The 13,734-nt window shown below is 32.2% G+C and overlaps 2 protein-coding genes across 4 annotated transcripts; both read right to left on the bottom strand.

Annotated features, from left to right (window-relative positions):
• Positions 1 to 258: 258 nt before the first annotated feature.
• On the bottom strand, positions 259 to 4,269 carry LOC114753375 (MADS-box transcription factor 23-like; the record flags this gene model as incomplete). Its single annotated transcript, XM_028942069.1, has 9 exons — positions 4,261 to 4,269; positions 3,864 to 4,078; positions 1,875 to 1,950; positions 1,260 to 1,321; positions 974 to 1,073; positions 837 to 878; positions 672 to 752; positions 502 to 595; positions 259 to 348 (listed from the first exon to the last, which is right to left on the bottom strand). Coding segments are annotated over exons 2-9 (727 nt in total), but the record flags the coding sequence as incomplete, so codon positions are not given.
• Positions 4,270 to 8,039: 3,770 nt separating this feature from the next.
• Positions 8,040 to 12,957, bottom strand: LOC114753376 (MADS-box transcription factor 23-like). Of its 3 annotated transcripts, XM_028942071.1 has the most exons (9): positions 12,824 to 12,957; positions 12,435 to 12,643; positions 10,985 to 11,066; positions 9,274 to 9,335; positions 8,972 to 9,071; positions 8,842 to 8,883; positions 8,669 to 8,749; positions 8,406 to 8,512; positions 8,040 to 8,290 (listed from the first exon to the last, which is right to left on the bottom strand). In XM_028942071.1, the coding sequence occupies exons 2-9, from the start codon at positions 12,614 to 12,616 to the stop codon at positions 8,275 to 8,277; spliced, it is 672 nt and encodes a 223-aa protein (XP_028797904.1). In that variant the 5' UTR covers positions 12,617 to 12,643; positions 12,824 to 12,957; the 3' UTR covers positions 8,040 to 8,274. The 3 variants fall into 3 exon arrangements, with proteins under 3 accessions (XP_028797904.1, XP_028797905.1, XP_028797903.1); XM_028942072.1 differs by having other exon boundaries at positions 8,040 to 8,512; positions 9,274 to 9,284; XM_028942070.1 differs by having other exon boundaries at positions 8,040 to 8,512.
• Positions 12,958 to 13,734: the final 777 nt, after the last annotated feature.

The raw sequence follows: 13,734 nt of genomic DNA on the forward strand, positions 1-13,734 counted from the left end.
AATTCATCATATAGTATAAATGATGTGAGTTTGAGACATCTTATTTATCTCGCCTGAACACTTCATCTAAGATTAAGAAAGATAAAAACAAAAAGATATATAAACGAAAAGATTTCCCCGTTCACACTCCATCCATTTGATCATAACAGCTCTAGAAGCTACATGATTCCACATAATTACAACACATTTGATAGCTTTATGATGTAACTTACAGGGATATATCCAATATATCTTATCCGCATGTGTTTATTATCTAACATCTTGTTGAATCGAACATTTCTGCCCCATAGAAATTGTTGTCTGAAAACCCAAGAACATGGTCAGAACTATTGCTAAAGCAGCTGTAATCTGTCATTGGAATTAAATGCTTAATTAGTTGGAAGTTTAAGAATAAACATATCCACATACAGAAATATTTATGTTTATTAAAGCTGCCTGCTTATTAATGAGTTTGAAGGCATATAATATACCCCAGTTCCATTGTTTTGGTTGATGGCTCACTAGATTGAGATTGTGGCTGCTGGCTCAGCTGCAGATTGGTATATGGAGGATTGAAACTCCCATTTCCTTCATTTAGAACGGCTACTTCACAAATCTAATTAAGAAGATAAAACTTTATTAAGAATTTAAAAGAAAACTTGAAACACTTGGCTTATCAACTTAAATAGTACCTTTTTCAACTCTGCATTTTGTTTACTAATGAATTGTATCCTTCCATAAAGTTCAACATTTTCTTGACAAATTTGATTTCCCTGCATTGGCATCAATAAATTAGAATTTGTGGGAATACCTTTCACATATACATGGCAAGATCAAAAACACAATTTCTTGAATACCTTTTGTTGTAGCTCTTTAATCTCATCAGTTAAGATTTGATCCTGCGGACAATTTAATGATCAAGTACGCTACATGTCCTGTAAAATGGTGAGATGTTAAATTGAATGAAAATTTGAGTTGAATTGAACTATCATACCTTTTTGATCTGGACACATTTTAAACTCATCTTCAGTTGATTTTCCAAATTTTTCACTTCGTTAATGCCCAAACCAGAAAGTTGTTCACCCATCAATTGCCTGCATTTTCCAAAAGGAAATAAATTACTTGGGGTTTATTGCTAAATAGTTCCTGTTTATTATATTCAAAAGGGAATGAACAGTTTTGAAGACAGCTCATGATAGTAACTTTGTGTGTTGAGATCAACATTTTGTCACCAGAATTTAATAATTCACGTTCCAGTGTATCTGATTTACTTATTATACCTGTGCAATTCCTGCAAGTGTTGAAGTTCTTGCCGCAAGACCGTTGCTTCTCTTTGCCAAAACTACCAAACACAAAAATGTAGTATTGAATCTAAGGAAGAAGGAACGAATCTCTAACTCATGAGCATGAAGATGATTCTAGCTAGCCATGCATGGAAGCAAGCAGACTTGAGAAAGTTTACAATCACATATATAAAACTTGGTAATCATGACGAAAGGGACTGTTGAGAGCAATGGTAGTTATGTTCGTTTAGTCCGTTATATATATAGTTATACCGCGTTGACAAACACGTGGGGGTGTGTGTGAGTGTACTTAAGAATGGCCTATGACTATGCATAGATGTGTAACGTAATATCAGTATATAGAATGCAGTTTTTCACCTCTTCTCCCATCTTTCCGCGATCTTTTTTATCGTTCTCCTTCTGTAGTGAAATCTTGCTTGGAGCTAAAGATAACACTGACAAGTGCAAGTATATATATACTAACAATTGGACTCATGTGTATATAAATGTCTGTATATATATGAGTTGTGAATGCCTAGTAACTAAAAATGACTTTCATATGAAGAAACCTTAAAAGTATATATTGGAGGAATGAGGCATTCGGTCTCGTACCTTGGCTTCTGAAGCTGCATTCATAAGCGGATGTTCCTCTTTCTGTTTATTGTAGCGCTCAATAATTGACTTCAGGCTGCCATATTAAGCAGAGAATTCAACCAATACGATGAAAATTAAATCAAAGCTTTAGGGCTCAAATAGAGGAGGATTAATGCTATGTATGAAATGCTAATAAATAGATTCTGAATATTGTATCAGTAATTAATAATAACCCTTCCTCCTAAATATGTTTCAAAATGGTTAATTTTCATAGGCAAGCCATAAAGTAGGAGTGAATTGACTTGATCATGATATTGATAATTAATATACGCATAGACCCATTACACACATCCCTATGGGAATTAAAATGCAAGTTTATGACTTATTCAAGTATTTCAATTCTTACAAAAGTAAACTACTTTTACATTACCAACAAAAGTGGGTTCATCAATTGATTTAAGACATGCTTACCTTGATAGAGTCTCGGGTTAAAGTATTGTGTAATGAAAATAAAAATGTTTGTCCTTAGAACTTTGCATTCATGTGGTTTAACCCGATTCAATCCGAACCTAACTCCTAGAAACTAGTATATATGTTTAGTTTGAATTTGTAAGTTGTTTTATTTAAAACAGGTTAACCTAAAAGATGCTAAGGTCTCTATTCTAGATAGTTCGATATGGATCGTATTATAAAAGTAGTTTTATTAAATTTTCAGATGTATTGTAATTCTACACAATATTGCTATCTTTATGTAAAGCTTAATTGTTTATCCTTTTGGAACAATACACCATACATTATATTGAAGCACAAAACTTGAGTCAGGTTCGTGAATTTACAAGTGCACATATATGTTTTAGCAACTAACAATAACAGCAGAACAATAAGTGTTCATATTTTATAAGTGAATTTAATTACAATTGCGCACACACATAACGATTACCAATAACAAAATAACATGTGTCTATTTGAAAATTTACAAATGCTAATTTACATTATAAGATCCTATACAAAAATTTATAGCAAGCGTGTGAATTTGCAAATACACGTATACATTTTAACAACTAACAATAATAAAATAACCCCATCATACATAAGTTTTGTCTTTTATTAAAACCTGTCAAAGTGGAAGCATTTAGATCTGCAAGTATTACTCTTGAAACCAAACCTATCTTTGTCAATACTAACCCAAACCATGTTTCCACTATCAGCACACCCTCAGCTTCTCACAATTCAAAACCAACCTTAAGATGCCTTATGTAAGTATGTGCCAAGTGGAAGTTCAAAAGATGGAGTTTTAATTAAGTCAAAACTATAACGACTAAATGATTAATTTTTCCCATATTGTTATATATAAGAGATGTTTTTAAATGTGTGTATGTATTTGTATTTCTATGGATCTATGTATATATGAATATGCCAGCTAAAAGTGCCTGCTGTGCAGTTCGGTCTAACCAGAAAAGTTTACCAGTCTGCTGTGTAATTAATTTGGATAGTTATATCTTACAGGAAGTGAAGCTAGTTCTCGCTTTGTAACACATATGTAATGTATGTAAGCAATCTAAAGTCTTAAAACGAAGAGAATATAAATTATAGGCTCAAATCAAGAGTGATCTACAATAGAAAGAACAAAGGTCCATAGGAGAAAAAGAGAACAACAAGCGTCAAAGGTCAAGTCTAGAATCAGAGAATAGTAATTCTGAAACTAACACAATTCAAACACACATGCGTCACACACACATATATCAAGCCAAAGCAATCATTTATAAGAGAAAACTAAAGAATCAATTACAAGCTCGCATGATACACTTAAGTAGATGCAAAAACTTAGAAAGTTTGTCTTAGAAAGAAACAATATCTAAAGGCATATTATAATGGAAAGAGAGAAAGGCAGAGAAAATGCTGTGAGCAGGGCTTCTTCTGAAAAGACAAAGTAAATGAAGCGGGGAACAAGGTGTGTATATACACACACACACACACACACACACACACACACAAATGCACATATACCTGGAGCTTCCATATTCATAGAGCTTGTCGGTGTTAGAGAACACCATGACCCCAACTTGTGCGTCACAGAGGATCGCAAGCTCCTTTGCTTTCTTGAACAAACCACTTCGTCTCTTTGAGAAAGTCACTTGCCTGTTGGTTATATCATCAATCCTCTTAATCGCAATCTTCCTTTTTCCCATTACTTCGCCTCCCAGATCAACTGCACAAGAAATCTGTAAAGCTACGAAAATTCATCAAAAGAAAAAACTTAAAAAAAAAAAATCATTCTTAAAGGAATCAGAGAATAATTTGCTCCAAAACCACACAAATAACCAAAAAAAAAGAAAGAAGAGAAACATAAATACAGAATCAAAATAAACATTGCTTATATGCTTGACAAGCTGGAGGAACTCACGGAAGAATAGAGGGAGGAAGAAGAAGACGAAGAAACAGGTTTGTCTGGGAAGGTCCTAATGAGAGGCATTTTGGTGAATGATGCCCTTCGAATACTTAATCTCGAAGGCTTGGGATAATAATAAAAAAATAGTCCAATAGCTAAGCATAGGAGATGACATAGGGCACAGAGGTTTGGGCCGTTGACTAACTGTAACGGCCGGGCACTGGCCGTTAAATCACATTACACATTCATAAATCATCAACATTAACTAGTACAAACATTCATTCATAAATCATTGTTATACTGTTGGCTGAAACTATAGGCTAAACTTAAAAATCACGATGCAATCCACACAATTGATTAATCAAGAATTCTGGTACTCGAGATGTATCTAGCTAAAGGCATAGAGCGTAAGATCATATATATTATGATTCTCCTTCTTAACTAAAGAAGCAAAGTAGGCTTTACAATCCCATGTTTCTACCTTGACGACCATGTAAGTATTAAGGAACGAAGTCATACAAAATGGCCAACTAGTATGTGCTGAGTGGTGGCATACCACGTGATGAGGCTAATTAAAAGTCTTCATCTCATCTTGGTCCATCAACATTGCATGTGTCATTTATCAAATCATATAGACGAATAGGTTTAAACAAGTATGCTTGAAAAGGATAAACTTTGTTATTAGCTATAAATATAATATCACAAGCATGTTTGAAAAAGAAACAAGGTACATTAAACTTTTATAATATTATCAATGATATCATCATAGGGCAACAGCCATGCTTAATTAAGAAGCTTTAAGTAAGGACCAACGATTCAAAAGTGAACATATTTTAAAATTCAGCCGCTTCAGCAATTTATGAAATTATATATAGACACAGACAAACATATATGTGATATCCGTCTTCATAATTAAACTAAGCGATATGCAACATTTTGTCAAACAAATTTATTTTTTATTTTTGAATTACGTTAAACCAACATAGTTTGCTGCACTTGCATTCTTCTCATTTTCTTGCCAAGTTTAGAACTAAACTTGAGTAAGCCTCCGTACGCTGCCCAGGCTTTTGAATTTTTCTAATGAATAAAGATTGTTAAAACTGCAAGAAAAAAATTATAAAACTTGTAAAATCTACTCATGTACACAGTGAAAGAAATAGGAACTATGGATTTATGGATTCATGTTTATGATTTGAGTATATTGATTTGATTGAATAATAATTAAAAAGCCTATTAATTTCCATGTTTACTTTAACAATTGTTTTATACATATGAATATATAACCAACCAACTTATCAATATATATAATAAAATCTATAGACCGTTTTTCGGGGGGTCCTTTTACCCTCAGGACAAGCAGAGTCTATAACCTTATTCTTCATCCTTCATGTCAGTAAGGAAAATATAGGGCTAGTTTTTATATATTCTCATGGCAAGAATGAATCAATAAATTATAAAACAAAACCCTAAAAGTTAAATCCAATAAATTAGGGAAAAGTGAGATTGAGATTGGCAAACATATTTGAAGCTAAAGCCCTAGGCAAAAAAATCTACACTCTATCTTTAATTTTCTGTATCTTTTCTTCCATCGGGTGCATTAATTTTTTCTTCCATATTTTGTAATTCAACTTCTTATTTTTAAAACATGTTTGTAAGTAAGTTCTTAATCTTAATTTCTCCAATAAATTATTAAATATACAATGCAAAGCCCTGTGATACCGTACGCATGCTCTTCATAAGGTCATCAATACCCAAGACGGAGGTTGCAGTTTTTAACACAGCAGGGTTCACTTTTACTTTGTCTAAACTCTGATGATAAAAAAAAAGGACTGCACCATGTTTGATTATATTGTTGATAATTGATGATTTTAAAAATTATTTGCTTATTTATTTATTATAAAACGGCAGGACGAATCGAATAAGATTTACTCTTGTAAGTTCTTGCCTCATTCCCCTGTTTCATTAATTGGTAAAAAGCAGACTGGCAATAACTTGACTGCTTCATATATATAATTTATTATGCGTTCACATTGACAACCTGACAGTTTGTTTCTTCGGTAAAGTAGTTTTAAAAAAAATCCACAATTTTGTATTTTAATTATCTACATTTTTATTACATATACTCGATATGTCCCTATAAATTTTATTGCAGTTTAATTTAAACTTCCGGTGTACGTACATTGATTGGTATATTATTCTTTATTTACTTATCAATATTGTTTACTGAAAATTTTTGGCAGAAAGTAGCCAGACTGGTTATAGCTTCACTGCTACAAATAATTTGTTATTCGTTCACACTTGCGTTCACATTGACAACTTGTTTCTCGGGAAAAGTAATAATTAAACAAGCCTCGATTTAGTATTTTGACTATGTACATTTACATATGTTTTGTACGTTCCTACGAAAATATTGACTTTTATTTTGAACGTCGAATGTACATTTGGTATAATGTCTATTTACTCATAAATATTTGCCGATTCTTAAGTACTCTTGTTGCGTTATTTGAAAATTTTTGTATTATACTTGTATATAGCTATTTACATGGTCAAATTTGATGGGATAATTTGTCCATTAGTAGGTATGAGACGTTAACATGTCCTTTGAGAAGCTAATAAAGAAAGAATTAAGTCAAGATTTCATTGATAATTTCCATTATTTTCTTATGTTTTTCTTTCGTATATTGGGCTTTTCACACTATAAATTAGTTATTAATTTAGTTTTACTTGCGCAAGGGTATTTTAGAAATTTCAGTGCTTAAATGCATATTTTTCTTGAATTTTAATTCCCTTCGATTATGATCTTACATGATATTGTTTCTATGTGTAGGTGACAATTGCATCTATGACACAACTTAAATTAATTGGAGAATGGAGATTAATCTAAGGGCTTATATTGCACAAGAGGAAAGAGACTAACCTCTAGGACACACAAGTCAATTCCCATATAGTTAGATTTATTTTTAGACTTTATTAGTTATCAGTTAGATTTTTCTTGTAGGTTTTATTAATTATAGTAAGGACTGGAAGGAGTAATTTACGATATTTTACCCTTCTTCCAATTTTTGGTTTCCTATAGCAATATGTATATATTGTAGGGTGGCTATTATGCCATACAATATAATGTTGATTGGAAAAAAAAAATTCATTGTTTCGGTGTGGTGTAAATAATGTTGTTATTATTATACCATGCATGTTGATAAATACGAATTAGACTAATTATTTAACTAACAATTAGTTAAATATCTTTATGTAAGATTCTCCATATATGGGAAGAGTGAATATAAAATTGAAGAGCCTTTTTTCTCCCAATTTGGACTTGAGGCATCTAATGTGCTTTTTTCTAATGCTCTTCATTGTGCCTCCAACCTTCCAAACATGTTTTTCCTTTTTCTTTTTCTTTTTTTAAATTGAAGACCCCAAGCCCGACTTGATATTGAGCTCTTCAGCAAAGGTATTGCTCTGTTGTTATAACTGATATGCAAGTCGATTGTATCTCATTTTCACATATCAAGACATGCATTAAATTAATAATATTTTTCACATCTGCCCTATTAAAGAAAGGGTGTTAAAAAATACCTGTTTTTATTATTATATTCAGTAGGAGTAAAATTGCAAAAAAAAAAAATGTTATTAGTTACCTTATAAGTGACTTATATTTAGAAACAAACTATTTTACTACAAGTGACTTGCATATACGAACAGAGTGGTATATGTAAACAAAGACTCTTCGGTGTCCGAATTCCATCCATTTGATCACAACAGATGTAGAAGCTACGTGCATAATACCAGACTAGAAACATTTGAAGGCTTTAATATATCTATATAATTTACAGAGATATGTGGAATGTGTCTGATCCATATATAACAGAAACATTTGATCAAATATGCATTGATGCTATTCCTGATGAGTTTATTATCTAATAACTATCTTTTTGAATTAAAACATTTATCTCCCCCATAGAAATTAAGACCTGATCTTCCCACAGCAAAGGTGTTGTCTGAAAACCCTAGACGGTCAAAGAGCTACTGCTATAGCAGCCGTAATCTGTCATAGGAATCAAGGGCTTAAATGTAATTTTAAGAATGAACAACACAAAAATGTTTATATGTGTGTGTTCAAGCTGTATATTTATTCACCAGTTTGAAGGAATATAATATACCCCTGTTCCATTGCTTTGGTGAGTGGCTCACTAGATTGAGATTCTGGCTGGCTCAGCTGCAGATTGAATCTCTCGTTTTCTTCATTCATAACCCTTGCTTCATAAATCTAATTAGATAAAAAAACTTCATTAAGCTTGTTCATTGGACATGCACACACACACACACGCACGCACGCACGCACTTGCGAGAGAAGTAAATTATTTGAATGAAAAGATGAATATATGGTCTAACTCGATAAAATGTTCTGTATCAACTTAATTACCTTTTTTAACTCTGCATTTTCTTTACTAATAACTTGTGTCCTTTGATAGAGTTCAACATTTTCTTGACTGATATGATTTCCCTGCAATATAGGATCAATAAATATTAGTGAGGATTTGTGGGAATACATTTGATATATACACGGCAAGATCAGAAACAGGATTTCTTGAATACCTTTTGTTGTAGCTCTTTAATCTCATCAGTTAAGATTTGATCCTGCGGATAACTTAATGATCTGAGTTTTTAAAATGAATGGTGTGATGTTAAATTGAATGAAGATCTGAGGTGAACTGAACTATCATACCCTTTTGATCTGGACACGTTTTAAACTCATCTCCAGTTGATTTTCCAAATTCTTTACTTCGTTAATGCCTAAACCAGAAAGTTGTTCACCCATCAATTGCCTGCATTGTCCAAAAGGTAATAAATTACTTGGCGTTTATTGCTAAAGAGTTCCAGTTTATTATATTGAGAATGAAATAATTTTGCAGTTTTGAAGAAAGCTCATGATAGTTGAGCGGGTTGAAAAGTAGTGTGTGTTGAGATCAACATTTTGCTAGCAAAATGTAATAATTCCAGTTCCAATGTATCTGACTTTCTTCTTACCTGTGCAATTCCTGCAAATGTTGAAGTTCGTGCTTCAGGATCGTTGCTTCTCTTTGCCAAAACTACCAAGTGCAACAACAGATATATATGAAATAAATACAGCACAAAAATGTTTTTCTTCGGTCCTTAATATAGGACCTAATTGTTAAGTTAATTTTGACCCTAAATATAAGACCTATTTCTCATATTTATCAATTTTTTCTAAATTACCCTTATGGATACTCTTTCAACCATAATCAAGTAAGTGAGGGATGGAGGATATTAAGAAAGATGATCATGATGTTTTAAGAAAAATATGTCATATTTCTTATAATTAACTAACTTACCTAACTTCCTTAATTTAATCAAATTAGTTAAATAGGTCTTTTATTAAGGACTGGAGGAGAATATTGAATGTAAGGAAGAAGATCAACTGGGGATGGTTAAGGTGGTAGGCATTGGGTTCAAAAACCCTTGGTAGGAGATTCTTACCTCCTTGACAGTCCGTTTGGTATGAGGAAAATAGAGGAGAAGAAAAATTTTAATGATCTTGATTTAAAACATTAGAGAAGTAGGGTTGAAAGCTTTTAGTTAATTTTTATTACTCTTTCATCTTATATCTTCTATTTATTAAAATCTTAAAACCCCACTTCTTCAATTTTTTAAATTGAGCTCATTAAAATTTTTTCTCCCCTCTTCTCCACTTCCCTCCATTTAATTTCCATCACACCAAGCATAGGGTAAGGGACTTTAGCCATGTCCAGCAGAATTAATTGGATTTTAGATAATAGGATCCAGATACTAACGGCTCCATTGTAGCCAAAGAAAAGAAAGAAAGAAAGAACATAAGGAAGAAGTAATGAATATCTAACTCATAAGCATGAAGATGATTCTAGCGAGCCATACGTAGATTACATGGTCCACACACTCACATTAGCCAGACAAATTATTCCCAGAAAGCAAGCAGACTATGATTTAGGTAGCAGTCTCGAGAGAATGTTTGCAATCACACACATAAAACTTGATGATAATGACGAAAACGAGTGTTGAGAGTAATATGGTAGTTATGTTCTTATAGTCTGTTATATATCGTTATCTTGAGAAATGTTATAGATTACCTCCAATCCGTAACATAAGAGTTAGTTGGAGATTGAATTTGATTCTAAATATAGACTTCAATCCATTTTGTCTCTCAAATTTATAATATTTTCTCTAAACTATCCCTATTGATTGTAACTTGCAAGACATTTTCACCAATGCATAGTTTTAATATACATAATTAAAGAGGGTAGTTCAGAGAAGTCAACACATATTTGTTACAATTATCTAACTTAACTAATTTTTTTAATATCTCCAGATTAGTTATCTAAAAGTGATATATAAGTAAGGCCTATGACTATAGATCCGCAACGTACGTAGAATCAATATATAGACTGCAGTTCTTCACCTCCTCTCCCATTTTCCCTTGACAAGTGCAAGAATACACAACCACACTTGCATTAGGAATTATATATGATCTATGGATATGATTACTTGAACAGGACTTATAAATACTCTAAAATTATGCATTTTTTATTTTTTTTTCTTTGAAAAACTATTAAAAAATTAAAAATTACATATTTCATCGCCGTGAGATATCAATATTTGGGAATATAATTGAAGTTGGGTCTAGGGCATTAGAGAACATTAGAGGGAAAAAAATATTGGAGGAACAAGGCATTTGGTCTTGTACCTTGGCTTCTGAGTCGGTATTCATGAGCGGATGATGATGTTCCTCTATTTGTTTAGTGTATCGCTCAATAATTGACTTCAGGCTGCCAATATTAAGCAGAGAATTCAATCAACCAAATGAAAATTAAATCAAGTTTTTGTCAATTTATAGTACATTCATGAACAAACTAAATGATACAGAGTCTTTGCAAATATTATCTCCTGTCCTTAATATAAGAGTTGCATTGTGTATAAGCCATGATTAATATGCACGCATAACTCATTCATTAAATTATGCAATACACAGAGAAACGTATCTAATTGTAAGCATCTATGGTAAATAAACAATTGGCTGTGTTAGATATACATAATTTTAGAATTACATCATATTCAATTTGAATTTAAAGGTTGCGTTTCTTTTTCTTTTTTTCCCGTTTCACTTAAAAGATGATAAGGTCTCTATACTATATATATGCGTCATATTATATAAATAAATACGGCTTTATTGAATTTTCAGATGTACTATAATCTTATATTTATATTAGATTCCCCATCTTTATGCAAAGCTTATTTGCACTACAAATAATATTGCATATACTTTCAGAATAACGGACCATACATTTTATTGAACTCACTCATATTTCAAACCATGTTTCAATTGAAAACCAACCTTAAGGTGACACACACACACACACACACACATTAATAAAGAATGAGTTGCATCAAGAGAAAATTCAGTGAGTTTTAATCAAGTTGACTGTAAGAACCAAATGGTTAATTTTCCTTATATAGATAAAAAAAGAGATATCTTTCTATGTGTATGTATTTGTGGATCTATATATGTATATATGAAAGCTAGCTAGCTAAAAGTGCGTCATGGCAGTGCAGTTCAATTTAACCAGAAAAGTTTGCTAGTCTGGTGAGGGATTAATTTGGATAGTTATTTTACAGGAAGCCAAGTGAAGTTTGGCCTCGCTACTTGAACTATAAGTGTGTCCATATATATATATAATTAACACAAGTTATCTTACATAATGTTTTAAATTAAAAGCGACCCACAATAGAAAAAACAAAGGCAGGAGAAAAGGAGAAAATCAAGCGTCTGTTACCGATAACATCACCATTCAGACAAGGTGATTCTGAAAATAACACCATTCAAACGCAAATGCATGGATGTTGATCATATTGTGTGTGTGTGTGTGTGTGTGAAAGAAAGGATATATGAGGAGAAAAAGGTAAAAAAAAAAAAAAACAGAGAAAACTAAAGCATCAATTACAAAATCTCATGTTATACACTTGAATATATGAAAGTGGGAAAATATACAAATAAAAAAGGTTAATTTCATCGAGTACCAACAACCACACAGTATCTGACAGTAATATCATCACATTCAAGAAAGTTTATCTCAGAAAGAATCAAGATCTGAAGGCATATAATCGAAGATAATTAAGCTGGCAGAAGAAAGAGGAACCTGGAGCTTCCATATTCATAGAGCTTGCGGGTGCTGGAGAACACAATAACCCCAACTTGTGCGTCACAGAGGATCGCAAGCTCTCTTGCTTTCTTGAACAGACCACTTCGTCTCTTTGAGAAAGTGACTTGTCTGTTGGTTGAATTGTCAATCCTCTTAATCGCAATCTTGGCTTTCCCCATTCCTCTAGGGTTTCTTCTATACTTCCCCTTCCAGATCAACCACACAAAAATTCAACAGAAAAAAAAATCTCAAACTAAAACACCATCCTCAAAGGAATGGGAATATATATAATATGTTTCAAAACCAAAGATATTACTTAAAAAGGAAGAAGCCAGAAAAAAAGAAAGATCGTAATCAAGAGTGCATATATGGTCGATGGTACTCACAGAACAATTGTAAGAGTAAGAAGACGAAGAAACAGAAGAAGGAGGAGAAGGAGAAGACAGGTTTGTTGGAGAAGGTCCTAATGAGAGAGGCTTTGTTCCCCTTTTAATTAATTATGCACTTCGAATACTTATATTTGCAAAGCACAAGTGGGTTTTGTTTTGTCCGCCTCGGTTCCTGTTTTTCTTGTGGTATTTTTAGGGCATTTCTAATGTATCATGAGTAGATTAAGAAAAATTTTAAATAGCAATAGTTACTCCAGTATTAAAATATAACAATTTGTCTTTTACCAAAAAATAATTTTCATAACAAAACTAACAATAAATGAAGCACAAAATGATACATTCATACTAAAATTATTGTTGTGGCTTATAAATAGAATGAAGAAAAACATAAAATTTTTCTTGCTGCCCTATAAATTAAATAGGATCATATGAGTATTATTTTTAACATAAGAAACGTTTTTAACATTTGAATAGAGGTGCATTCAATACCCTGATCTTATTTTTGAGGTGCACTCAGCATCCTGATCTATTGTATGATGCATCCAACATCCCAATATTATTCTTTTGGTGCATCTAGCACTCTAATCTGATTGGGATGTTGGATATAACCAAAAAAATAATATCAGGGTGCTGGACGCACCGGAAAAATAAGATCAGAGTGTTAGATGCATGGTACAAAAGAGTAGAATGCTGGATGCACCTAGAAAATACGACTAGTGTGTTGACCCTTAATATTTTCTTGTTTTTCATAAGCTTCTCGCCATGAGACACTCTTATTAAACCTGTATTTTAAACGTTTTATCTTATGATGTACCACTCTGGTTATTATTATATGTCATTTGTAGGAAGGGATTTTGGTCATTTTTATTTATCACTTGTATCTTTTTTAATGCTTATTTCCCATTCTG

Source organism: Neltuma alba, unplaced genomic scaffold (genome assembly GCF_004799145.2).
Source record: "Neltuma alba isolate B1F8T4 unplaced genomic scaffold, ASM479914v2 tig00007890_pilon, whole genome shotgun sequence".
In the NCBI taxonomy this organism is placed as follows: domain Eukaryota; kingdom Viridiplantae; phylum Streptophyta; class Magnoliopsida; order Fabales; family Fabaceae; genus Neltuma; species Neltuma alba.